The 27,589-nt window shown below is 40.4% G+C and overlaps 3 protein-coding genes across 5 annotated transcripts in view; 2 read left to right on the top strand and 1 right to left on the bottom strand.

Annotated features, from left to right (window-relative positions):
- The window catches only part of LOC118431817 (ATP-binding cassette sub-family D member 3-like), a 16,858-nt gene extending 12,536 nt beyond the window's left edge, over window positions 1-4,322 (bottom strand). The window contains exons 1-4 of the mRNA XM_035843201.1: window positions 4,134-4,322; window positions 1,527-1,607; window positions 618-669; window positions 193-281 (exon numbers count right to left, since the gene is read on the bottom strand). Coding sequence (XP_035699094.1) covers window positions 193-281; window positions 618-669; window positions 1,527-1,607; window positions 4,134-4,267 — 356 coding nt within the window. The 5' untranslated portion in view covers window positions 4,268-4,322. The remainder of the gene's footprint in view (window positions 1-192; window positions 282-617; window positions 670-1,526; window positions 1,608-4,133) is intronic.
- A 182-nt stretch (window positions 4,323-4,504) lies between these two features.
- Window positions 4,505-14,010, top strand: LOC118431818 (D-aspartate oxidase-like). Of its 3 annotated transcripts, none has more exons than XM_035843203.1 (10): window positions 4,505-4,622; window positions 5,996-6,329; window positions 8,519-8,633; window positions 9,025-9,101; window positions 9,390-9,510; window positions 9,981-10,082; window positions 10,580-10,650; window positions 11,782-11,899; window positions 12,539-12,637; window positions 12,858-14,010. In XM_035843203.1, the coding sequence occupies exons 2-10, from the start codon at window positions 6,139-6,141 to the stop codon at window positions 12,975-12,977; spliced, it is 1,014 nt and encodes a 337-aa protein (XP_035699096.1). In that variant the 5' UTR covers window positions 4,505-4,622; window positions 5,996-6,138; the 3' UTR covers window positions 12,978-14,010. The 3 variants fall into 3 exon arrangements, with proteins under 3 accessions (XP_035699096.1, XP_035699095.1, XP_035699097.1); XM_035843202.1 differs by having other exon boundaries at window positions 4,526-4,755; XM_035843204.1 differs by lacking the exon at window positions 10,580-10,650 and adding an exon at window positions 11,067-11,131 and having other exon boundaries at window positions 4,529-4,755.
- A 950-nt stretch (window positions 14,011-14,960) lies between these two features.
- LOC118432271 (tyrosine-protein kinase receptor Tie-2-like) overlaps window positions 14,961-27,589 on the top strand; it is a 17,906-nt gene continuing 5,277 nt past the window's right edge. The window contains exons 1-12 of the mRNA XM_035843807.1: window positions 14,961-15,349; window positions 20,125-20,241; window positions 20,763-20,865; window positions 21,519-21,718; window positions 22,750-23,004; window positions 23,927-24,058; window positions 24,362-24,499; window positions 24,948-25,085; window positions 25,493-25,603; window positions 25,824-25,946; window positions 26,339-26,550; window positions 27,270-27,363. Of these exons, the coding sequence (XP_035699700.1) occupies window positions 20,181-20,241; window positions 20,763-20,865; window positions 21,519-21,718; window positions 22,750-23,004; window positions 23,927-24,058; window positions 24,362-24,499; window positions 24,948-25,085; window positions 25,493-25,603; window positions 25,824-25,946; window positions 26,339-26,550; window positions 27,270-27,363 (1,567 nt within the window). The 5' untranslated portion in view covers window positions 14,961-15,349; window positions 20,125-20,180. The remainder of the gene's footprint in view (window positions 15,350-20,124; window positions 20,242-20,762; window positions 20,866-21,518; window positions 21,719-22,749; window positions 23,005-23,926; window positions 24,059-24,361; window positions 24,500-24,947; window positions 25,086-25,492; window positions 25,604-25,823; window positions 25,947-26,338; window positions 26,551-27,269; window positions 27,364-27,589) is intronic.

Here is a 27,589-nt window from a genome sequence, read left to right as displayed (position 1 = left end):
GTCAAGTAACAAAAAAAGTAAATTAATGAAACTAAACATATACAGGCTAAGATGATGACAACTAAAATAGCTGTTCTGCCAAAATCTTCTGCCAAGTCTTATGAAAAATGTAGGCATTTTGTCTTTAAAACAAGCAGCAATACACATCAAACACATCACAGAAGTTCTTAAAACACAGAATTCTAAAGTTACCTCTCAATGGCAGTCCCATTCTGAATCATCCACACATCACAGTAGGTCCTAGCCAGCAACATGGACGCCACCAGGGCGATGTACCCAATCTATACATCATCATAACATCAACACAAATTTAGTAACAGCATTTACATGTATACAGTTACATTCAGCATGCTTTTGATCCCCTATCCCATTCCAATGGACTTCGGGTTTTGCCGCATATTTGGAAATCATCTAACATTGACACATCTGTTGACAGATCATTCTGGTATCTATGCAAGTATAGATGTTATCCTACTTGCATCAACTGTGTACTGCATGTCTCCCAATGTTTAAAAAATGTGAAGAGCTTTAATCTCTCAACACAGTAATAAATGCACTTGTTGTCCATAAACATTATCATCTACCTAAAATGTCCATTTCAAACTTTGAAAGCTTACCTCAGCTGAGAAAAACTTTGGTACCAAGATCTTCAGAATCTGCCATATCCTCCTGTAAAGACAATGTTTGCACCATCAATCAACCAATCAATCGACCAATTGATCGATCAATCAATCAATCAAACAACCAACCAACCAACCAACTAACCAATCAATCAATCAACCAATCAATCAATCAATCAATCAATCAATCAATCGGGGAAAGTGACTGCTAAAGGCTAGCCTATCAAATGTAAGGTTACAACATCTACTAGTAGGTGAGTGGCCACTTGAATTCTGAGGTAATTCTGACTGCAGTAAGACAGTCAAAAGTTCAATGCACTAATCTCTCAGCTACACACAGGGTTGAAAACTAATCAAAGCAATGTACAATCCATACCATATGTTTATGTCTGTTCTGATGACTTCTATCACTAGTTTTCATATGACATCTAATGGACAAATAATAACAACCAACGACATACATTTTCATATGATATACTTGTACTTATATATATAAGGCCACACCAAGTTAATTTCTTGGTTCACGGATTTTTTCATAAAAAAATATGGAGCGAGAGGGCGAAATAAAAATAAAAATTGTAAAATGGTTGGGGTAAAGGTAACGGCTAATCCAAAACATAACGAAAAAAAGTTTTCAGCTTGAAAAAAGTACAAAAACACTATTATTATACAGTAACAGCACCTGTACCCACACTTTAAGGAGCTTATAATATAAAGGCCAATTTGCTACACCAGAAAGTTGGTGAATGGTTTCAAACTTTCATTAATGGTGAAAATTTGCTGAGTGATAATTTTTATTTTTATTTTATTTTGCCAAAAAATAGGAGCGAGCGAATCCGTGAATCAAGAAATTAAATTGGTGTAGCCTAACCATATATAAATGTACCACGTATTAAGAAATCTTACCTAAGAAATACTCCATCTACTGCTGCTTTCTCTTTCTTGTCTCCTTGCTCTCCGATCACCAACGGGACATCTGGGAGTTTTCTGCAAAGTCAAAAAAGGGAAAACTTTAATACCACACAGTACGCACTTGTCATACCCATAGCATTTGACAGAAAAAAAGATTTTCTATGGAAATCATTAGGCAGACAATTCCACCAACAACTGCGATTCTCAACTATAAAGCTTAAGTTTTAACATAATCACTAGTTCACCCCGAGGGAATGAAGTACTGTTTTTTGTTTGTTTGTGTGGCTTTTGTTCACTTGTTGCTGGCAGTTTATGTTTCTGTGTCAGTGTGTGTGGGAACTAGTGCTGTAATCCAAATATACACAATGCAGCAATTTTCTCTAGATTGGTAATCCCATGGGACAGTGGTGATTCGCCATCAGAGGACAGGGCCGGCTGCACATGGGCCTTGGGACTATTTTGAGGCGTGTCAATTTTCTCATGTTCAATCTGCTCAACTCTCAAAAGAAAAGCCTGGCAAAGGCTGTATACCAGCCAGTCTATTTTTCCCTGTAGTATAGGGTACTTACAGATTTCTTATGTTTGATTAAATTTCTGTGAATTCAATGCAGTATTTGCATTGTACAGTCAAACCTGTCTATAGCGGCCACTCAAGGGACTGGTCAAAATTGGCCACTATAGAGAGGTGGTCCCTATAGAGAATATGCTAATTAATTGACCACAAGCAATAAGTTACACATGGTTTTAGTACCCACTGATCTTTATTCACATAATACAGTACTGTACATGTACTGCAATGATTTTTACACTATATGTATTAAGAAAATAAAAGCTATAAAAAGTTTTAAATGTTCTACAGTTTATATTGTCTGAAGAGACCGGTATCGTCATATTTCTTTGATCTTTCGTCTTGTATCCTTTGATACTTCGCCGTCCGTGTGTTCCCTCCCGCGTTCACACGTCAGGTTCGCCCATTATGCTAATGTGGTACTCACAAGAAAAGTCTCGTCATTTTAGACTTATCTCTTAATAAATGTAAGAAAAATCCACCATAGCCTGAAGTTCATATTATTTTGTCTTTGTAACAATTCATTCAGAAAGTTTTTGTGATGAAAATTAACCTAAGCGGTAGTGTATTAGAACGTATCTTTAACGCAATTTACCTCCGTAATATTGGTGTCGTCTATTGACCTTATATGACCTCGTTTGTCGGCGGGTATGGGTAGCGCCAGTTTACGAAGTTTTGTTTTGAAAATAAATCAAAGAGGTTTTAAATCCGGCGTAGGGTGACCATACGGCAGCTGTATATAGCCGATCGCGTGCCGAAACATAGATCAGTGGTCCGCGTGGCCGTTATCGGCAGTGTTTTTGTACCTGCGGGACCGGAAATCATGTGGCTGTGGCCGCGTTGGACAGGTGGCCGCTAAGCCTATTTCTTAATCATTACGAATCCAAGGGACCGACAAAAAGTGGCCACTATGGGCAGGTGGCCGTTATGCAAAGGTGGCCGCTAATACAGGTTTGACTGTACATTCACAGGGCAGTTATAGCGAGGTGAAGTCTGCTAGTAGTACTGTAACAGTGTGGGGATTCAAGTAGCGCTAACTGACCATGCAAAACGCCTGTCAGGCTTTTGGCTCGATCAGTTAGGAGGCTAGTGTTGTGATCTGACGGCCCGGGTTCGATTCCCGGGAGTCAGCGGATTTTTGTATATTTTGTTTATTTCTGTTCTACTCGCCCCTCCTGTCGTTTCAGTACTACCTTATTGCCACCTTAAGTAAAAGTGTGTCTAAAAGTAATGTAACATGAAGATATGCAATCCTTGAGTTGTATATTGAACGTGCATTGTATAAACTGGGTCAATGTGTTACAAAGGTCAATGTGCTATGGGTCATTCACCTCATGACCAGGTGAAAATGATGAAAGACATTTGCCAAGTGGGCTACGAGTATCCTTTGTATATTGCTACTTGTTGCTTCTTCTTCTTCTTCTTCTTATTGACGTCCAACTTCAAGTGGTTGAAGGCTCTGGACGTGGTTACGGGTCGTTTGGCTTTGGGTGGTCGCTTTTTGATACTTTACGGTTTGCTTTGTGTTTGTATGGGTGTATGGGTGAATAACCTAGCTCCTCAAGGGCAGGGGCGCTAATCCCTGTCCGCCTCCTTGCAGCTGGGAGGCGGTGAGTACCCGTGCTAACTATGCTATGTACAGGAAAAACAATGAGAACATCATTTACATTTAAAATTTGGTTCTCCTTCTTTCTTCTCTTTGCCGCGATACTCGAAACGTTTGCAACTGGAGCAAGTTTTAACCGAAGTGTCTGAACAAAGGTCATCGTCCGATCACGTGATATTCTCACATCTGATCAAGGTTAGAGAGATCTGATCGACCTAAAACGGAAAAATTATGCAATAAAAAACTTCACACCTTATTCTCTTGTTGTAAACTGTTGACTTCTCAGCGTGATGTTATACATGTAGACCCTACGGAAGTATGCAAAAGGGGCTCTGCATCATGCCCGTACCTGTAGAATTGTATCTGCAACTATATCTGAACAAACTTCTATACAGAATTGTGGCGAATTTTACGGCCTCAAACCTACCTGCTGCCTTTCTCTGGAGTCTTTGTTCCCTTCCGCGTGGAAGCCCAGTAGATCGCGGCCACAACAGCCACTGCAACCGCAGAGTTCGTCTTATTGAACTGCGAGCCGGCGAAAATCTTACTGAGCGCCGCCATGATGATGATGATGATGATGGTAACGCCTTCTATGTATTTCGCAATGCGTGGACCATTCCATTCAAAAAGTTACGATTTGAGATTTTAAAACTTTTTGAGTGGTTGAGTTTTGATTAGACATAATCCTTTGATGCTTATTTTAGAGGACATTTCTTTCTGTTTCCTATGTTATTCTTTTATATCATTGTGTCACAAATAGTTTGATGCACTGTTTTAATTTTATTGTGCCCTTTTTATAGATTTTTATGATGGAATAGTCCTAAGGGGGTCAGTGCTAGGTCAGGGGGCCACTTTCTCCAGCCAGCTTCACCTGGTTCAAGAAAAAAACATCAACAGGACCAGCTGGATTCTTCACGTGAGAGCCTCTTGATTTTGTTGTAAAGGTTATCATAGGAGCTGGACATTGTGAGGGTTGGGAATCTTTTGCAAGTTGACTAGGAGACTATTTCATCAAGGAGATCAGAGGCAACTTTGCTACAAATTTTTAGGTATTGTATAACTAGTAACTTTTAGTACTAGTGTTCTCCCTCTCCTGCCTGAGCTGTGCCCAGGTATCCAATAATGCATATAACCTGGAATGAGATCGTAACAGGCCTAGGTGAAGAATTAATCAGGCTTAATCAATCAATCAATCAACCAGCCAATTAATCAATGAACCATAAATAGGCATTACTGGGGTATGTAGGATGATCATCAACATATGGTTTGATAGTGGTCAAAGCATTTCGTAGCAATCTTGTTGAATCTTTAGCAGAGGATCATAAAGGATAATACGGTTACATGTCTATGTTCCGAAATCTCTATGTTCCGAAATGTATAATCATGTACATACAACGTGGATGGTATTCAAGTCTATAGTACTCGTACTAAACTCATACCCACAAACTAAGCTTCCCTTCTTGAACACCGACCCGATTCCGACGGTAGCGTGCACGTGCGTGGCCCCCGAGTTGAAAACATTCAAATTCTGGTTTTAGATCATGTACCTTCTTCTAATACTCCCCTCTTGTGCAAATGGAGAAGTTTTGAACTGTTTATCTGAAACAGAGTCTGAACTCGATCGCACATTTCAGCGGAAAATTTCAAAACACAGACAATTTTCTAACCGCATTTAAACCATTTATCTGGGCGTGTATAATGTTTTTAAAGATAACTGCATGTATATTTCAAAAGAATGTAACTTTGTATGCATACACCACTATATTTATTTACTGGTTTATGTAACTTGTAATCGATATATCTTTTTGATGAATGAGAGTATATTTTTCATTCTTCGTCAAAAATTTTCATTATGAATTATTGCTATCAAGTTGGTGCGAGGTCATTACAGGTCATTAAATGGCGCTTCCCAAGTTTGACGAAAATTCGTCTGATTCCAGTTCGTTCACCCAAATGGTAGAAAAGGAGAATAAAATGCGAAGATACATTGTATTTGATCTAAGAATATGAAACGCCGCCATGGTCCGTGTTAGATACTTGTAGGCTGTTTCTCCCGGCGAGTTATCGCCGTGCGCCAGGAGCTAGCTTGTTCCTTCCCCAACGATCGCTTACTTCGACCGCCGCCTACATGCATGTATGTCGGAATATATTACAGGCTGCAGGAACCATTTATATAGAGATTTCGGAACAAAGAGATTTCGGAACAAAGAGATTTCGGAACATAGAGCGGTCACCGATAATACGACTAGTAACGGAGAATTAAACTCATTTTTCCTCTTCTTGTTCCAGAAACTATCGACAAATAGGTTTTTCAGACACATTTCCATTGCCCTGTGGAAAACCTCCTTGGTGTGATGTAGAAGCTCAAGTCCTACTGACCAAAACCCAGTGGCATCATCACCAAGTCACCACCTCCAGTTGCAGTACCGACCATGGTCCGCCGTGTGTGTGTGGTTGGTGCGGGGGTGGTCGGCTTGTCTTCTGCTGTCTGTATCCAGGAGAAAGTCCCTGGCGTCCAAGTCACAGTTCTGTCCGAGAAGTTCTCTCCCCACACAACGAGCGACGGTGCCGCTGGCTTCTGGGAACCACACATCTTGAACGACACACCACAAGAGCTTATCAGGCATGAACTATAAACAATCAAGTTTCAAGTTTCAAGTTTATTTATTTTACCAGGGAAAACCTCAGATCCATTGATCTGATTTTCAGGTATCCCTGGACACACATTAAAAATTACATGACACAGTTTAAACCCAACAATATACAAATAACGTTGCAAACATTTACATGTACAAAACAGTCTCAGTATAGGCACATCGGCAGTCATCTACAGTCCGTTTTTAAATGCTGACGTTGACGTGTGTTTCCGCTGATCAGCAGCAAGACTATTCCACAGGACAGGCCCTAGGTACTGCAGGCTGCCCTTGAAGGTTTCCACATGTGCTTTTGGAGTGTCCAGCATGTGAGGGTCGAAGTTGTAGAGCTGTTTCGTAGCAGTGCGAGTACGAACTCTAAGCACTGGGGGCGACAGCCATTTGAACATTTGTGTCATGTAGGCAGGTGCCTTGTGGCGCACTGCCTTGTGTACAGTCACTAACGTGTTCAATTTCACCCTTTCAACCAGGGGTACCATACCAGCCTCTGTAAGCAGGGTTTCTGTAGGTACACGATCTTTGAGTGATCGTCCAGTAATAATCCTGGCTGCCCGATTTAGCAGTTTAGTCAACTGTTGTGATCTTACTTTGTTACAATGAAAAAGTGACAGTAACCATGCAGTATCACAATAATCCAGGTGAGTATATAACAAGGTTCGACACATGACTAGCAGGATCTCCTTAGTAACATAAGGCTTAGCCCGGCTTAAGGCACTAAGGCCAGCAAGGAGCTTCTTTACCATCCTTTCTGTGTGTGCTGACCAGTTTAGAGAGGAGTCCATGGTGACACCTAGGTAAGTATACACTTTTACCTGCTCAAATGAGTTAAACCCATCAGTTACAGTGACAGTGTTTCCTGCGTGACGCAGTTTCTGAGGTGATCCAAATAACATGGCTTTAGTTTTGTCAGGGTGAAGTGATAGTCTATTTACAATAAACCAGTTAGCTACCAGTTTCATGTCCTCTGACACAGTTTCCTCACATTCCTTAGACAGGCTAGCCGAGCAATAAAGCACAGTGTCGTCTGCGTACATATGGATTTTACACTTACGCACAACCTGTGGTAGATCATTCACATATAAGCTGAATAACAAAGGACCTAACACGCTCCCTTGCGGGACACCACACGTGACACGTTTTTGCGTAGACTGCTGGTTCTGAATATCTACGTGCTGGAAACGGTCTGTGAGGTAAGATCTGAACCAATTTATCGCCCCGTTGTCAAAACCCATCTTCTGAAGTTTACCAAGGAGGATTTGGTGGTTGACAGTGTCGAACGCTTTCCTTAGGTCAAGGAACAGCGCGACAGTTACCTTCTTGTTTTGTGCTGACTGGATGTCCTCCACCACCTTTTGCACTGCTGTACCTGTGCTGTGGTGTTTTCTGAAACCACTTTGGTGTGCCGTGAGCTGGCCAGTACTGTTCACAAAGTGTGAGACCTGGTTATGAACCATTTTCTCCATCACTTTGGAGGCCACATTTAGGACCGAGACAGGACGGTAGTTGGAAACACTGTCTTTGTTCCCTGATTTGTATATGGGCGATAATTTAGCCAGTTTCCAGTCGTCGGGAACTTCACCTGATGTTATAGACAGGTTAAAGATGTGTGCTAACGGTTTGACAATTATAGGCGCAGAATCCTTAAGGAGCCTTGATGGAATCTTGTCAACTCCTGTGGCTTTCTTTGGCTTGAGCCTAAGAAGCTCGTTTAGGACCTCTGTTTCTTCAACTGGCCGCAGGCGGAAAGTCGACAATATTACTTTATATGACTTCCTATAAGTTTGAAATGGCTTTTTTAGAGAGAATTGACTGCATCCAATTAGCTTGATAACTGAGTTCAAAGAATGGAATATTACTGCAGGTTGCATACACATGTATTTTTTTTTCTCAAAAGACTCCTTGCATAAAATTCACTAAAAGACTTTATTTGAATCTTAGATTAGTTAGAAAATTATTGAAAATATATCTTCATATATTGATGTGTTTCAAGGCTGTATACATTATACATACTGAAATTGGGATTGACAATTTTTCTACCTGTACTACAATTTGAATGTATGACTATGAGCTATTATTGTTTTTGTTTAGAGGTGTTTGTCTTCTAAGAAGTTCTATTTTTTTCTTCAGTTTTGTTAAGAAATGTTATTTTTGCTTCAAGACGTTGGGGGGATGAAACCTGGGACCACCTGAAGACTCTGTACCTGAGTCCTGTGGCTTGTGATGCTGGTGTGATTTTACTGTCTGGCTACCACTTACATAAACAGCCTCAACAGGTAATTACATCTTATATAGTCTATGTATAACTTGAGAGACAGGTAATTACATGTCATATAATCTATGTATAACCTGAGAGACTCAGTAGACAGATGGCCACCATATATAGGGTTCTTGATGCTAATGGGACCAACAAAAAGAGTAGCCTGGTATCCACTTGTATTATAGCTCCTGAGTCTCTTCTGTCCTCTCCGCAAATACGGCTGGAATGGGATACCAGGCTAAAAAAAGAGGCCACAATGGTCAGATGGTCCCAATGCAGAGGTGGTCACTTGCACAGGCTTGTCTGTATTTCAATTACATAAAAAATTTTATGGGAAGTCTACTTTAAAGCTTAAGGACAACCTGGTACATGTACATGATCTTTGTTCTGTGTTATTATGTTTTTAGGATCCAGACTGGGCTTCCACAGTATTTGGGTTTCGTCACCTGACCAAACAAGACCTGCAACAGTTTCCTGGTTTCAGGTACATGCAGGGGTTTAGGTACTGCAACGGAATATAGAAAAGGTTTTTGTATCTCAGTGTTGAAACTTGAAATAAGAAAATATATTTGTATAAACCAATGCATATGTAATGTATACAAATGTGCTTCACTGATGTTGCAATTTATTTTAAGAATAGACTATGTGTCTCATATACCTTTGTACTATCAAAGCACTTGAATTCTTTCTCAGCCAATGACATATCACAATATTGATGTATGTGCCTTTTTAGAAAATCTGGGGTAAGTCGTACCACTTCATTGCCTTTCAGCTCCGGATGGTTCTCTACCCACCTGCTGTGTGAAGGTAGGAAATATCTACCCTGGTTGATGACGAAGTTCAAGAAAGCTGGAGGCAAGGTGCAACAGGGGAAGGTTACATCACTGACTGAGGTAAGATTGGGATGCCGAATGAAACCATATTGCTTTGCTGCTGTCACAATTATTACTGTGCAACAGAAAAAGTTTTAATTTCAAGAAAAATTTAACATGTTCAGACGAAAAGGTTCAGAGTTCATTGTCCATTCACCTTGATTCACACCACAGATAGTGGTACTAGCTTGAGTACCATCCTCTGTAGTGACCGCTGTCTCAATACTTTTGCTTGCAAACCAAGTGTAAGTATTGAGCCAGCGGCCACTACGGAGGATGGTACTCAGGCTAGGTACTCATGCCAGTTTTAAATTTAATTATCTGTGAGCTAATACCCATGGATAAAATGGCCCATTACTGAAACACAATGTAGGGATGGATAGCATTGGTCTAATCTATAAATTAATTGAAACCACCTTACTGCACATCTAGAAGAAGGGTGTGTGTAGTTCTCTTATCAATATGTGAATCTACTAATGTCTTGACTCCAGCTTGCTGACCGCTACAATGTTGTAGTGAACTGCTGTGGGATCGGTGCCGGAGAGTTGGTGGGAGACAGCACAGTTCAGCCTGTTAGGGGACAAGTCTACAGGGTAAGGCCTTATTGGAGAAGAGATAGAGTGAACTTTGTGAAGTTAGTCTTGGCAAACAGATACAGAATACGCTCCAATTGGTTCCATCAAAATTTTGGCTTTTATGTTATTTGGGTGTTCCTTGTTTTACATCATAAGTTTCAGTGGCCACAGGGCAATGTGATTTTGTTCAGAACTAGTTAGGAAAAATGCAGTTTGATTTAAAAAGATTCTTACCAAAGCAGGGAACACACTACTAGTTTAAGAACACTTACCTTTATGTACTAGATATAATGTCAAAGTCTTATATCTTTTATGAAGATTGAATTTTTTATTAAATCACTTTACTTAATACATGGTACCTTAAGCAATACTTTTTCATGGATTTCTAGCCAGTGCAAGATTGTACAATCATCAGTGCAATCAGATATGAAGATTCTGGCACAGCTTACTCCACTAAGATTTTTACAATACCTGCTGTAACAGTTGTAGTGTTCTTCTAACTTCTCCATCACCAGGTACATGCTCCGTGGATCAAATGTTTCTTTGATGCTGAGTATGATGGACATGATTTCTATATATTTCCATGGTAAGAAGACGTAATTCTTAATTCTAAAGACATTGAGGGAACTAAGACATTTTAATCTTCACCTTGGACCATGCCTCTATATTGATTGGTCAGATCAGCTCAATGTTAGATGTCAAGCTTGTTTGGCATAAAAGACAGATGTAATTCAGATGTTCTGATCCAATACAGCATCAAGATTGATACCTATATACACAGATTTAATCTGCTGTTGGATTTCCATTTTAACTTTCGGGCCCAAGGTACACTTGTGATAATATAGTACATGTTATAACATTATATTTTGTTAAAGAATGTTCCTAAACTTGAACCATGCTTCAAAGTCTGACCAATTAATGTGTGGATGGTCCTTAGATGATGAAAATTAATATTGGTACCTCCCAACCTAATCAAAGCTGTGCTGCATTTATAAATCCTAGGTCAATGCACCCTGGGTGAAACACTATCTGATTGCTCATGAAGACTGTTATTATATCATCCCTTGGTAAGGAGTCACTTCTCTTTGTGTTCTATCACTTAAATTTCAATCATAATATGTTATACATGACCGTATTATCCTTTCTTTTCTCCCCTCTCCAATCGAATTTCATTTCTCATGTTATATGAATGCCCATGCCACTCCTGAAGTTTGACATTTCTTTTCAAGATGTCTAAAAGGACAAACATCTGGAAACTGTTTTTTAAAAAGTCTTTCTGGACTCATAATGCTCATTGTGGCGTGCATTTTTGTGGTCATGTTTGGTACAAGAACAAAACTTAAGCTAGGGCAGTCTTGTCATTATAAGGAACATTGAAAATGTCTGTCTAGTAGAACAGAACTTGTTTTCCAAGTGAACTTTAGCTATTGATATATTTCTGGGAACATGGCACGCTGATTTAATATGTTTGGTCCCAGATAGAAAGAAAATATGTGTAACTAGAAAACAATCAATGAAAATAATCTGTGCCTTAGTGCTTAGTTTTATGGAGTGAGTACAATCATATTTCCACCCCCCCCCCCCTACCCCACCATCTCCTTTTATGATGTCCTCTTGCTGTATTTACATTTTGAAATGTGTGGAAACCAAGGATATAAGATGGTGTGGCCCGAGAAACTTCAAAAGTAAACTTGACCTTGAGGTATTGTCCTTGCAGTTCCAACAATGTTGTTCTGGGTGGAACAGCACAGAAGGGGAACTGGAACCTCAGCCCACACCCCACTGACAGCAAAGCCATCTGGGAAGGCTGCTGCCAACTGGTGCCAAGTCTGAGGGTAAAGATCTTAAAATGTCAGGGTTTTGCATTTAGAGCAACGTGTTTAACAGATCGTCTAGGCAAGGGACGTTGTAGAAAACAATTATTTAGACGACTTGTCTGGCCTGAGCCTCCCATTGTCAGTCCTCCCTTCTGTTCCTGAATGGAAGTGTGTCGCTTTGAACATACAAAAATTTCAACCATTATTTCCTCCTTTATAGACAAAAATTGAAACTTCATAATATTATTTTCTGACTGTAAACAGTGTCAGAGAACTACATTGTAAGATGAAAGGGAAAGTTAGAGGACTTTTCTTTTTGCCCTGCCCTGCATCGAAGTATTTGCTAAGTTTGGGTAGAAGTTACGCAGCATCCTGGGCATATGCATTGGCCCTACTGATGAGAGGGCCTGCTTTTAAGATCAAGTGCAATTCAATCAAGAACTTTTAAGTATACTGCGATTCTCCAACCCCCCAAAGTGGCTTGACTTTTTTTTTCCACTTGGAAAGAGAGACATTTCTTAGTGCCACTCTGATGCTACTCTCAAGATCGCTGTTTTGTGTTTTGCTTCTTTTTTTTTTATGATGAGAAATTTTATGATGTCATCAGACAGCCAAATCAACAACTGGTACAGTGCATACTCTCATGTCTTTGTGCAGAAGTGCAAAGTGGACCATGAGTGGGTGGGGTTACGGCCCAGCAGGCCAAAGGTCAGACTGGAGAGAGAGTCGGTAGGGAAAGGTTCCTCCAGTCTTGAGGTGAGATGATTGATTAAGCTACTTATCTTTAATGCAACTTCTGCCATGTCCAAAGTCAATGTCAAGTTGCCAATAAAATTACGTTCTGGGATTCAAAAAATATTACCAGTAGAACCAGAACACTCTCCCCTGGAGTACAGTATTCCTTTGAGCTTTGAACAAGTTGGTGTTGAAGGGACCAGGTTTTTGTATTATGTGAGTTTGTTTGTGCTCCTACCAGGTAGTGCACAACTATGGCCATGGTGGGGCGGGGATCACCCTCCACTGGGGGTGTGCTCAACAGGCGGCCAGGCTAGTGCAGGAGGCACTTAGCTTACAGCAACTCAAACCCAAACTGTGAAGAGCACAAAACACAACGTTGAACTGTAATTTCCAACATGAAAATCGGACTTACCCATTTGAAACTGACTTCTTGAACAGCTGCAGTCTTTGTCAAGGAATGAACAATCCACTGCTTCTGTGATGTCACATTGTCACCTTGACAAAGACTGGAGCTGTTCAGTTAAAAATTGGATAAGTCCAATTTTTGTGTTAGATTACAGTGTCAACTTTTCCAGAATCACTACTACTCTCTCTTTCTCAAAAGAGTTCAGATTAAGAATACTTACAGTATAGTGAATTTATGAGGTTTAGGTAATCTTATGTGCCAAAAAAATAATGTTCTTGGATTCATTAATTCAAACCTTTTGACTTATGTTCACTTCAAAGTACCAAATGATGTCTAAACTAGTGCCATTTTAAAAGGGTTTATATAATCAAGAGATTTTTTTAATGATTTGTTCATGTACATGTAATGTTTCAACTGAAAACTTGTTGTATTGTTGGGTCCTTTTGTGTTTGTTTCAAAAGAATGTACTGTCTGTCATTTATTTGGGAGTTAATAATGCAATATTGTAACATCTAGTTTGGTGCCAAACATTTTAGATAATTGTATATCAATTATGTTAAAAGAAGGTGCTTAAATTAATCTTTGTTGCAAATGCCAAATTGTGCCAATTATACAGAGTTTGTGATTATACAAATGTACAATAGTCTGCTAACAAAGTCATTCACCAGCAGCTATTTGTTAATTTCTTTGTAAACAGGGTCATTAAAATGCAATAGTTCTAAATATAGTAAATTGTTCTTTATTTTTTATTGTCTGTGGGAGGTCTGTGTTCAAGGGAAAAAATTGCAACAGTTTTATTTTGCTGCAGCATAACAGACTAATTGCAACTCCAGATTTGACAGACTCTAGACTCTAAGTTTATGATAGACAAAAATTATGGTTCTTCTATCAGAAAAAAAATTGGTGTGTTTCATCTTTTTCGTCTTCTTTTACTGCTTAGCCCTTGTTTCAAGGAATATTAAAGTAAAAGTGTAATGATCTTTAATTGTGGAATTGTAGTCCAATTACTGCCTGGATGGGTTTACTAATTAAAAGAGACTGAAAATGTAGTAGTAGTAGTAGTAATTGATTTATTGAGAAATAAAATGTACAAATCAACATTGCAGCCAAAACTGAATTGCACCAAATTTTACAGACAATTTCAACTTGAAGGATAAAGACCACAAAATGATTTACCAATAAATTATACACAGTTGTAATACTAATTGCCCTCCCCATCACTTTGTGATGCATTCAAATAAACAAAAGTGACATCAGTAACAAACAATTCCATTAGTCTGGCCCACAGTTCTAATTGGCCATGATTGTCACACTGTATCCACCCACTGGGTGGGTAGGATTGTGCTGCTGCCCTTTCTGCCAGAGGAAGCCCATGTCTTGGGAGGAAGTCACACTCACATGTATCAAAGAGAGGGCCTGGTTTGTATGCAGGTGGCATCTGTCCAGCACAACTTCTGTGGGAATGGGCAAAGTGCCAGCAATACTGGCCAAATGCTTCTCAATAGGGCCATTCCATTGTCAACATGCTTGGGGGATGTAACAATTAAGATAAAAAGATGTGTGGTAGGGGCCTTTCCGGTTCATGTGGGTGGCCAGGAAAGGTTGTGAAGAAAGGATGAGGGAAGAAACAGATTTGTGGTGTCTTTAATGATAGTTGAAAAATAGTTATCCATCATTCAGTTTTCAGACATCTGCAAAATTATTCTCCAAGCAGAGGTTTCAGTTAAGGGATATTACTAGTGGCCAGGATTTTATAGGTTCAGGGGCAGCTGTAAGAAATTTGGAGAGTATACTGTAAACTCATTTAAGTACGCGGAGATTTAATTTTGCGTTAGCGGAAAATGAACTTTTCGCGGTGATTTTTATTTCCCACTAGCACCATGCACTGCCATGGAAAGATGTTTGTGGTGGTTTTAAATTTGCAGTGAAGCATTAGACCACCACAAAAGTTTCTGCATTTACAGTAGTTTTCAACCATCCCACCCCCACCTAAACTAAAATGGAATGTCCCCAAAGATGGACAGCACTTCCTCCTCCAGCTGGGCAGTGGGTTGGCTGGGACAGACTTATGGGGTCCCCAGAGACAGAATGACTCATTCATAACACATTTCCTATGGGAGGGCCAGTGCCAAATGTGTTTTCCTGGTGCAAGTCTGTTCTGTCCACTCTGTCAGGTTTCAGTTTCCAAGGTACATGTAACTATGTCACAGTATGTGTAGCATGAGTCAATCTCTCATCCTGAGTCACAAAGTTGAACAGAGACTGACTGTGCCTTTTACCAAGGTCTGATGTCCCCAGTGACAGTGGCGTAGCTCTCCCATCAGGTAAGTGATCATAAGTGTCTGCTGTGGATGTTCCTAGTATCTAGATCTATTTCTTATACAATTATAAATAAGCCTTGTCACACATGTAGCTAGAGTTTTATCTATCTGATAGGTAGCTGCCACATTGGACTGTTGAATTTGCCAAATGTTGGTGATGGTCTGGCTGACTCTCACTACTAGTCGCAAGCTGTCTGGTAGCCTGGATACCAGACTTTCCACAGCAGACTTTCCAGAGTCTATACGGGTTTACGGAAAAGGCTGGGCTGTCTACCTGGGCTGTCTACCTGGGCTGTCTACCTGGGCTGGCTATCACGTCAGGCTACTTGGACCTACGAAAGCCCATTGGGACAAAAGCTGTTTTAGCTGTAGGGGTTGTTTGTGCTCGGCAAAGAAGCTGTGTCTGAAGGATCTGTGTGTTATTATGTGAATGAGCTGTGTGAAGTGGCAGTGTGTGAAGGAGCTGATTGCGAAGGGGCTGTTTGTGAAGCAGCAGTGTTTGAAGGAGTTGTGTATGTTACATATCCCAGAGGTTCTGGGTTCGAATTAGTTGATATGCCACCGATCTTGTGCACTTGAGAAGGGCTTTTAACACGACTTTCCTACCTTCACTATGGTAGAGAAAAGAGTACCTAGCTTCGGTGAGGGCCATTCCTCAGATAGAGCAAAGAACCCATCACACTTACGGAAAAGACTAGGGGTCCTTCCTTCCCAGTGTAAGTGGTTCAAAACCTTAAATCCTATCAGCTATGGCCACACCTGGGGTGATTGCTGTCGTATTGAGGTCTATTTATTTATTTCTGTCTTCTTTAACCAGGGTAGGCTCCCATCAGTGACAAGCACTGCTTTTCAGGGAGGCCCTGGATACATACACAAATTACACATACATACAGTACAATATTTACATGATTACAAAAACCAAAACCACTTATATCCTTTTCCTGAGTTAGCAACGAATGGCAGCAGTTCCAGACCCTTGCACTTTAGCAACGCGTATTTTAAGCTCCTCACAATTCAATTGTCAATCCTAATGTATGGCACAGAAGCCTGGGCCCTGACAGCCACTGAAGAACGGCTCCTGGACGCCTTTGACCAACTAGCCACAAGTCTTAAGACTAATCCAATAATAATAACCCGATAAGTCGTGTTAATAGCCCTTCCCAAGGGCACAAGATCTGTGGCATATCAACTGATTTGAACCCAGAACCTGAGACTGGGTTATGTAACACACACAATAGCTTCACACATAGCTTCTTCATGGAGCACAAACAACACCTACTGCATAAACAGCTTTTGTCCCAATGGGCTTTCGTAGGTACAAGTAGCCTGACGTGATAGCCAGCCCAGGTAGACAGCCCAGGTAGACAGCCCTGGTAGACAGCCCAGCCTTTTCCGTAAACCCAGTCTATACAGCCCAACTCGGCAGTAGGGCAAACATTCCCAAGGAAGTTGTACAGCTGAGTTAGACCCTGATTGCACCAATAGATAAAATTGATAGATATTATTGAGATTGATAGATATTATTGAGATGATCGGGTTGGAGTCCGGTATCCAGGCTAGCTGTCTGGAGGAAGTTGAGAGACACCAGAGAAGAGGACAGGAAGGATGAGACTTATGGCCTGGCCTGGCCTGGCCTGGCAGCAGTCAGGGCTCTAGAGTTGAAAGGGTGAAAAGCCATTCACTTCAGCATGGGGTATGATTAGGCACATATTCAAGTTGAATACATTGAAGCAGAAATATTTTGACCATAACAGAATATCACAAAAGGATGGAGTTTTCATAGTTTCTACTTTTGGTGAAACACATGTCACTCCTGAAAGAGTCAGTCTAGAATTTGGAAATTTGAACTGCCAGCAGTGGCACATGATGTCTTTTAATATATTCTTTGGATACTTCATTCACTCCATTAGCTATCATTTCTAAGCAGATGCTAGGATGAATACACGAATAGTTGCAAAGATGTCTGGCTGACTCTGACAATACCAGAAATATTGAATCAGCAAGATTTTATAGTCGTCCACCCCTAACATCTGCTTGGAAATTAAATAATGAGTTTGAAAATACCCAAAGGCATTGTTTACATCTTTACAATTTTTCTTTTTGATTTACAAGTCTTCTTTAATTTAGTTCTGTTTTGTTTTGTGTACCAGGCTTAATTGCTTTCAGATGTAGAAAAGTTTTTCTTTTGATCAGCAATATTTCCTTGCGGCATTGACACTGACTGAAGAATAGTAAAAGCTGAAAACAGAAGAATAGTAAAAGCTGAAAACAGATGGTTAGACACTTAGAGCTGACGGCATCTTGTTAGTGTGCCCAAAGCGGACACCTTGGGAGAATTCAATGGGGAATGTTGAGAATGGGGTGGAAGGGTATGTCTTAAGGCATTAGGTCATGGCTGTGTTTAATGTAGAGGGAAGTGGGTGGGTAGCACTCCCTGGCCTTCAGACAGTGATTAAAGTGCAAACAGACAATAGACTACATTCAGCAGATTCAGGGCAAGGTTACTGGAGAAATGTCATCGCAGTTGTCTGTAAGGTTGGCCTTGTAGAACATGGCACAGAAACAAATTGACTTTGATTCATTCAATGGCAGTCTTTTCCCTTTTTGGTCGTTGAAGTTTTAATCAAACACTGACTGCCACAGATTTTTCTCATGTGCTCCCAAAATGTCTGGTATACCAATTGTGTATGGATATTCACAGATGGAAAAAATAGACCTCACCATAAGGCTTAACATTTTCTTCCATCCCACTCATTGTTTGAGAGCCCACGTTGTTGATTTTTGCCAAACTATGTCTTTTTAAGCATATCAAAGTACATTTTACATGTCATGAAGCTCAGATTGTTTGAAAGGACAAGGTTAAATCATTGTCTGTCTCAACAAGAAACTTTTCTGTCCTGGGATGGATGGACAAGTCCCTCTCCCCCTATTCTCCAAGCAGAGGTTGGGCCATGGAGGAACATGTATTAGTCATTGGGATTTTTACTGGATTGCTTCCCTCAGAGGGAAGGCATACAGTAAAATCATGGTACTATCTCCATGATCCAACCTCTGCTTGGAGAATACTCTCCATCCAACCCCGTGCCCAACCCCTCTCTGCCCTCTGCATCTTCTTAGAGATTAGTACAACATGTTATGCTCCACCCATTCCATGTGCTCTGGCTCAGAATAATTGGACATGCCTGTGAGATGGAGAGGAAGACATGTCTGACACGGCTCATTGGTTCAGGTCAACCCATATACAGGACAGCCAACCACAAAAGACTGAAACTAGTGAATGAGGATCAGAGGCCCAAGAGATTTTTTTCTAGAAAACCAGGAATTCCCTGTAGCTAAGAGGTGTGCAAGGTTGACTTTGTTTTTCTTTGTTGTTAATGTACATGTTCTGAGAGAAGACTTGCAAGTCCTACGGTAGTACCTAAAAATTCAGAAATAAACCGTAATTTTGATGTCGATACCATATAAGACTTTTTCCAAAGATTTCTGATGATTCCCATGAATTTCTCTCCCTTTCATTCCCAGCTAAATAGTTGAAATAAACAGCTGTTGGTGAAATAAACAACTGTTTTTTAATGCTCGTCTCATCTAGAAATTCTCACAACACAAAGTTTGCGAGATTATTCTAACAGTAAAACGGTTTGCAATATAGCTTGCCCTGTGACCGAATGTTAAGCACTAGAATGAAGGGAATGTGACCTTAAAATGTGTGACAGTTGTGTTCAACTTTGTTCTCGTGTGAGTTATGGCAGTTTTGACAGATGACATTCAAACATAGGTAAGAAAAAATTTCCCATGCCATAGCCTCCATCACCAGTCATGACCTTGTCTGTGTTAGTGATTATCTAGTTGTGGATGCAATATCACTAATAAAACAGGTTATGGTATGATATGGTAGAAAAAGTTTTGACACATGACATTCAAACATAGATAAGAGTAACTATTTCCCATGCCATGGCATTCACCACCAGTAATGATCATGACCATATCTGCTTTCAATTAGTAGTAGGGAACAATTGTTTTGTTCATATCGCTAAAAGAACAGGTTTTCTTCGAAAAAAACTACAGGGATGGGGAGAGATACTCGTGGTATAATTCAGCCCAGTCTGAGAAATCTGCTGAATGTCTAAGGCTCTCAGCTGCTAATTGCTTTGTCAGTGGTGATGATGAGTGTGTACTTAGCCAGTCTGGTGTAACTACTTCAATTCTGGGCTGTGCTGGGGCATAATGAGGACCAAGCAATAATGCAGATAGAGCAGGAAAGAAACTTGGGCCAAATCAATTTCAATCCATTTTGGTTCTCTGATTTTTGTTTGAAAGTTACATAAATGGAGGAGACAGACTGGTAAACGTTTAGAACAATTTATTTTACAGCTTTTAATGCATCAATAAAGGGAAAAATAGCAACTTAGTAGGCAAGCTTTTGGTGCTGAAATTTGAGTATTTGGGGAAGGGGTGAATATAAGAAACAAGACGTTAAATTGGTTTGGCCTAATAGGGGTGAACCGTGTAAGCAAGCAGAGTCTAGCCAGTGACCTGGAGAAAGTCGGTCATAATATATTGCACCAAAGAAACCCTTCTACTTCACTGGAACAAGAAAAAAATCTTTCCACATCACAATAACCAACTTATAATTACAAGCATGAGAAAAGTTAACTCCGACTACCACCAGTCGTTAGTGGTTCTTCCCCCACTGTGTGATGTAACAAAGAAGGTAGACCTGGATTTACTTGAAATACTGAGTCTGGTGACGTTGGTTTGTTTTTTCTTCCCTCCAGTAAAGAATCCAAATCCCACTTGAGGTTCAAGCAAGTGGCACAGGAAGTTGTCGGCAGACATGGCAGGCAGAGCAGTGCTGTTGGCCTGGATGTTGCTTCTAGTGTTACACTCTACAGGAGGTAGGTTCACGTTAAATCATTATCAAGGAGGCTACAGGGTCATACTAAGCATGATGTTATGCCCTCTGCAAATTCTAAGGAAAGTAGAGCTCTGAAAAAGTGATCAGCAGATGTTTTTGGATGAATAATTGAATCCCTGAAAAAAAAGTAGGCAAACCTTGGAGTTTTGTACACCTGGAGTAGTGTAGTATTAAAGACTTACTCTATCTGGAAAGAAACATGATGCCACAAGGTGTATTGTACAGCTCTTACCTTTGTTGCAAAAATCTACATCCAGGCAAGTTAATCAATTTGAAATGACACATAATGACTCTCCCCTGTACTTCCCTTTCCTCAGAAAATTGGATTTTCATGGCTCATTTTGTACAGGACACGGCAAATGTCTTACTTCCAATTAGACTGCATGCCATCTCACTATATTCTTAGTTCGGCCGGCTTAGCAACGATCCTGACATAAACAAGGATGTAGCATGGCACCCACTCAATTCCGAACAACACAGACTCTTTTGTTCCTCCCTCAGGTGTAGTAGATGTCACCGTCGTCAGTAAGTTCCAGTTCATTGAGGAGTTAGCGGACACCTGGCTGTACTGTTACTACACAGGCACTGTCGTCAACCAGAACAGGTAACATCAATTCTCATAATTCCTCCAGATGCCATCATACCATCACATAAATAGATACTAGTATATGAATACATGACTTCAAAGTGATTAAAAGAGATGTGCTAATGCAACATCTGTATACACATTTCAGATATTTAGGTGTTTAAGACAATTTTGAGAAAGTATTATGGCACCTTTTGGAATGATGAGAGTTGATATCACATACTTATAAAGTTTTTAACCTCCATCCACACCAAAAGGAGGACGTCTGAACAAATTTTGTCCTCAGGCTGAACTCCAAGTTTGCTCTCCTTCACTTGGCAGTCTAGGCAAATTAGTCTCCAATTGAGATTTTTGTAAGCACAATGGTTTCCAACCTTTTACATGCCTTGAAATATCTATGAAACCATCCATTTGAAGGGGACCTCCCCGTGATGAGTTTCTTTTAGTGTTGGAACAAAGTTTAAACATTTCTCAACATCCCCATGCTCTTTGTTCTCTATGATATATCTAAGTTAGGGTAACAATAGACTTTGGGTTTAATAGTGAGAGCATAGGCTGACATAGAACATAGGGCTGTAACTGCATGTAAGGTACCTTAAGTTGACTTCCATTCTGACTGATAAGTATGTATCCAATGCAAATATTAATATGCATGCATTGTGATATGTCAGGTACCCATTTGGCCTGGAGGTCGACACCGGCGCTGGAAGACTATTCACACGGAAGAGGAACAGCGGTGGCTCTGCCGGAGCCAAGAGCGTGAAGATCTGGGACGAGTCGCGAGACTTCAGGGTGGGGGCCTTCTCCTGTCAGGTGAAGAGCGCTGATGGAACCATAGAAAAGGCCATTACCTTCAAAATGAAGTCGGAGGGTGAGTACAACTTAATCCTGATCAGGCTTAATGCATTTCTCTTACCTGCAATTTTGTTACTTGTTAAAATATTCAGAAAATACAATATACCTAAGCTGTAAGTGATTTCTAGAAAATGAAATCGAAAGGCGAGTAAACCTTTTTCTGATCAGACTTCAAAATACTTTTTTCTGTTAAATACCCACAAAATTGCAAGTTGTCAAGGCTCTTTCCCGCGAACCTTTTTGCAAATACAACCCATCTAAGCTGTATCTTAAACCAAGATAAAGAAAAGACCGCCGTCAGTAGGTGAGTAAGCTAGGGCGAATCTGGCAAATCACTTTCATCATTAGGGACTGCGAATATTTGATCAACCGCCAGAGTAGTAATTGCTGCTGGGTTCACCTTTCCCTCCTTGTCCCCTAAGAATCACTTTGGACCAGTCCAAAAAGCCCAAACCTCAGTGGACTGATTCTGGGCCTCACACAAAACAAACACTACTAATTGGTTCATCCAACACAAACAAAGGGTAAACCAAAACAGATGTGCCCATTAGTAAGTCCATTCCTTCCAACAGTCTCTTGGACAAATGTTTTAAAGGTTTTTTCAACAGCACTGTACTGTGATGCTGACGGAATTCAATTTTATTTTTTTATCATTTTGTGATACAATGTTTGTATATCAGGTCTCCAGCTTTAGATGTTTTTCTCTCCTACTCTTGTTTGAATCTTTCCTTTATAGGGATAAGAACCAAGCAATTTTGGTGTTGGTTAGTTTATCCATAAAACCATTTTTAGCTTACGAAATGTATAATATATAATTATACATTTTCATCAATCTCGTGTCATGGAGTTCAGATTGTTGGACATACAGGGGGAAATGTTTTGTCCATTCTAACGAGCGAATTTTGATTTTGAGATGGATGGAGGGATGGGCCCTGTAACTGTGTAAGTGATCAACCATTCATAGATGAAAATAATCAAGTTCAGGCACTGCAAAGAAAAGGCAACAGCACCTGATTAATCTTAAAATTCCGCATTGACTTGTTTCAGCCGATGTTTGGCCAGTGGCCTTCACAGTGACAGCCAACATAGGAGACCCCGTGACCCTACAGATGGTGGAGAAGTCCAGTAGAACCGGTACTCTGCAGTGGAGGAAGGACGGGACGGCCGGATCTGTCTTGGATGGACAGACTGGACTCAACCTGAGCATAGACAGTGTCCAGTCTTCTGATGAGGGGATTTATGAGTGCTACTACCAAGGGTTTAATGATGGAAAGCAAGGCATCATGAGGCTCATTGTGAGAGGTAAAGTTGCATGCTTTAGCTTTTCAAGACATTTTAATTACCTTGCTTCCGGCTCTGTAATCAATAAAGAAGTACATGTACATCTTCTGAACAACAGTTTCAATCATAAAGTCAATTATAACATTAACATGTACAGTCACAACATGCATAAGGACCACCTAGCCATTGTGGTCACAATTTTCCCCATTCACCCAAGCATTCTACGAGGGGCGGTCAATAAGTAATGCCCCTGACCCATTTTCCATAGCAGGAGATTAATGAAACTTGGCACAGTTATCAGTCTTTCTCTTCATATAGGAACCACCCGGAGTTATGCATTTCTCCCATCGCTTGATGCAGCTCTGGACACCGTTTTTGTAGGACACCCCAGGTTGGTCCTCCAACAGATGCCTCATCAATGGCAGAAGATGGACGACCAGGTCTGGGCCATGTTTGAATTCAGGATGCCAGCGTTTTACAAGGTCATATGATGGGGCATCATCACCATAAGTTTCTTTCATTTCATCAAAAATCTTCTTTGGTGTGCGTCCTTTCAAATACAAAAACCGGATCACTGCGCGACACTCAACTGGTTCCATTTCACACCTGGTCCATTTCGCACCTGATTCAGTTCAAACACCAGTAAATCAAAAACTACAATTAGTTCAGAGCTGTTTTTTGCAACATAACCTATAAATATATGAATCATCTAGATCAGACGACTAGAAGTGGGTCAGGGGCATTACTTTTACACAGACAAAATTTCATCTAGATCAGACGACTGGAAGTGGGTCAGGGGCATTACTTATTGACCGCTCCTCGTAGAATCCACTAAGTAGTGACCATCTGCCTTTCCTCAGGTCCATTTGGTGGTCACTATGGACAAGGTTCTGCGTGACATAAATCAATGATTAGTTCACATTTTGTCGTATAATCACCGCAGGTTGTGCTGAAAATAAGTGGGGCCCATCCTGTGCTGAGGACTGTCCTGTGTGCTACAATGGTGGAGTCTGTGATGACAACACTGGGGAATGTGTCTGTCCTCCTGGATTCCATGGCTTCTACTGTGAAAGTGGTAAGAATGAGCACTTTTGATGGTCATTTCAGTACTAAGGACAGTAAACCAAAATTTTTGCTTACATTCTGGGTTGCCTATTTGTAACTATATGGATGATTAATGTCTCTAGCAAATAATTGTCCCTTGGGCCGATTTTTAGAACAATTAAATCCAATGAGTCTGTAGCTATATAGAAAATAGTAAACCCCAGTTAATTGATGTTAGGGTTGTTCCTACCAGTATATGTGTCTAAACTTTAAAGTCAACATATACAATAGTGTTGGGACATTGGCATGATACACTGTTTTCCTTGTCCCACAGCATGTGCTGATAACAAGATCGGCACTACCTGTACCCGACAGTGCACCGATGGAGACTGCACAGGTCAGCTGCTCTGTGTGACGGATCCGTACGGCTGCTCATGTGCTGCTGGGCTCATGGGCATAGAGTGCACTACAGGTACTTTGTTCTGTTCTATTCTATTCTTAGCTATTTCTATTCTATTCTATTCTATTCTATTCTATTCTATTCTATTCTATTCTGTTCTACTCTATTCTATTCTATAATTCTGTTCTATTCTATACTATTTTGTTTTATTCTATTCTATTTTATTCCACTCTATTCTAATTTCTATTCTAATTTCTATTCTATTCTATTCTATTCTATTCTATTCTGTTTTATTCTATTCTATTCCAATGTTCTATTCTATTGAAAATGGAAAGCATTTTATACAGGTCAGCTATATACAACATCAACCTTACTTGTACGTTGGTGGTAGCTATCTATATAGAAGTACAGACAATAGGCAAAGTACATTGCTAAACACAGACTTCACAGTTCTTACTATTATGTTCATCCTGTGTACTGCCAATTGATCAAATGTGAGCAATGTTTTCTGCTGTTCCAGTGTGTCCAGAGGGCTGGTACGGAGCAGGCTGTACTCAGACCTGCCACTGTGCTGACGGACCTTCTGCCTGTAACATCAGGACTGGAGCCTGTACTGGGGGGTGTCAGGAGTTCTGGACTGGAGAGTCATGTCAGATTGGTATGTGGGCAGAGACTTTAATTGTACAAAGTCATGTATAACATTCCACAGATTGAGGATCTAAAAACTTGCATTAATTGTTACCATTGCCTACATGAAGACAAAAATCCCAAATGTACAATGCACATGTACTTCATGTTAACTTAATAGTAGCAAAAGACTTAAAAGTTTAACACATTAGAGAGCATGGTACCATGCAGCAGTAGCCACAAAGACCACAACTTTTGGACCAAAATTGTTCCACATGTTATTTACCTATGCAACAAAGTTGCGGGAGGATCTAAGGTCACAGGAATAGCAAGAGCATTAGAATAAGAGATGATTTTACAGTCAATTCTGATAGAATCGCTGTCATTTTGCCTCAAGGACAGACTCTTATTAGCTTTAATTTATTCCCACAAATGCAGCTGATTGCAACACGGGCACCTTCTGTCTGAATGGGGGGACATGTTTCTCCACCTACAACACACTGCACTGCAGCTGCACAGGTGGCTGGGAGGGAGACAGGTGTGAGATAGGTTAGTAGTCGTGTCTCTCTAATAGAAAAATAAAATTTTAATAATCATGTCAGTAACGCTGAATCACTGTCACTGTCACGGTCATTGTGTATTGGTGACTCCTGTCTAACTAATAGTATATGACTTGTACCAAGCAGTTACAGAATTGCTATACACATATCAACAAACAGAGCGTCACAAAACCTCAAGACATTTCATCCATTTTTTTTCCTTTCTCCAGATAAGGATGAGTGTGCAGCAGGCGACCACATCTGTGAGGACACCTGTGTCAACACACCTGGCAGCTACACCTGCACCTGCAGCGTTGGCTCTCAGCTGGCAGGAGATGGCCATAGCTGTATCAGTAAGTTGACACCTCTTGTACTGCATTTTTGACTTTGTCAAATGTACCAATGGAGGCTGGTCATCAAAAGTTGCTATTCAACCAAAACGAAAGTGTCTTCACATTCAAACTTTGCATCTATGTGTTTCTGGTTTGTATTTTTTTAATGATTGAACCAAAGTGTGTGGGGGTATGGAAGGTATTGGTCATAACATGGCCATCCCTTTTATGAAATAATATTTGCTTTTGATTAGAAGATTGTTTGATTCAGGATAGCTCACCCACAAGTGTGTACAACTGTCATGAAAAGCTCAATAGCAATGACACTTTGTAAATGTACAATGTAATGTTATTTTTCTGGCAGACAAAAGTATAGTCTTAAGTCCTCAAAGTCATCACCTCTTATTCCACAGGTCCAGCAGAAGTCAAACCAATCATCTCTGCTTTGCCTGATCCACCTAACTCCAACAGTGTTGAGCTCACATGGTCTCTACACACGGAACACTTCAGTGGTGACATCAAGTATTACCTCATCAAGTACAGGCAAACCTCTGGTCCAGCAGAACAACAGACTATCCGTCAAACATCCGATAACATCAGACCTGCATTGGTGGGGGGTCTACAGGTAGACATGCATATCCTGCTTTCCCAGTGTAGGGTTGAGCTGCATACCTTAAAGGGGCATTCCACTCCAGACGGGACTGTTATTTTCCGATAGATATTAATTGTAGGAACTGAGAAATGTATGCTGCGTAACATTATACCATAAAGTACCGGTTAGCCCCACTTGCATCAAAAAGCATTCAATCTTCTACAAAACTCCCCAAGTGCCCTCTAATCAAATTAATCAATCTCAGCCTATGGCTGCAAACAATATGCCTGACAACGCCTGACTTAAGTTAGGTTACAAAGCTAATTTCAGGATCGCTAAGAAAAAATCGTCTTGCTATGTGGTCTTGTGATGTGCTTAGCTGTCCTCTGATTTATGCTGAAAAAATTCACAATAAAAGGAAGTGTCATACAGGTAGATTAAGGTATGAGACTGGATGAAATAACTATATACTTGAGTGTGCGTCTTTTTGATTTTAATAGTACTGAACCCATTCTCTGTCAGCATGCAGCCATACTGTGGGTTTTCTTGACACAATTTATCTTTAATGAACAGTCTACTTTACATCTTCTCAAGTTATATTTTTAAAACTGATGGCTTGTATGTCAGTAATTCAAGAGTCGTATATCACTGTTCAGTTGTCCTCAGTATTACTTACATCCATGCAAACGCCTGTGTTGTTTATTATTTTATGTTGAAAATGCCTTTAATGTTGCATGTTGTTTTATTTATAGGTGTACACAAACTACACATTCTCCATCCAAGCTGTGCTGGAAGAGATTGTTGGAGAGTGGAGTGAGCCTATTGTGTTACTGACTGAACCTGGAGGTAAGCAGTTATCCATGTTGTTGTTGGCATCCTTCTGTCTCAAGAGACAATGGAGTAGGCAAACAGTCACTAGCCGACATGAGTTCGGCGACCTGTTTGCCTGGCCTGCATGATTTTTTTAAGGTGAAAGAGGGGTGTACAATTCCTTCTCCACCCACTCGTCTACTGACGTGAGTGCACAATCTTACATTGTATAGCTATGACCACATTGGACTTACCCTACAAC

This window comes from Branchiostoma floridae, chromosome 15 (genome assembly GCF_000003815.2).
Source record: "Branchiostoma floridae strain S238N-H82 chromosome 15, Bfl_VNyyK, whole genome shotgun sequence".
Classification (NCBI taxonomy): Eukaryota; Metazoa; Chordata; class Leptocardii; order Amphioxiformes; family Branchiostomatidae; genus Branchiostoma; species Branchiostoma floridae.
This window is presented reverse-complemented; position numbering and strand designations above follow the sequence as displayed.

Bases quoted from the DNA above. Each gene is read 5' to 3' on its own strand.
- LOC118431818 (XM_035843203.1), top strand. From the start codon at position 6,139: ATGGTCCGCCGTGTGTGTGTGGTTGGTGCGGGGGTGGTCGGCTTGTCT. The intron at 8,634-9,024 runs GTAATTACATCT...TTATGTTTTTAG, and splicing joins TACATAAACAGCCTCAACAG to GATCCAGACTGGGCTTCCAC. The intron at 10,083-10,579 runs GTAAGGCCTTAT...CTCCATCACCAG, and splicing joins TTAGGGGACAAGTCTACAGG to GTACATGCTCCGTGGATCAA.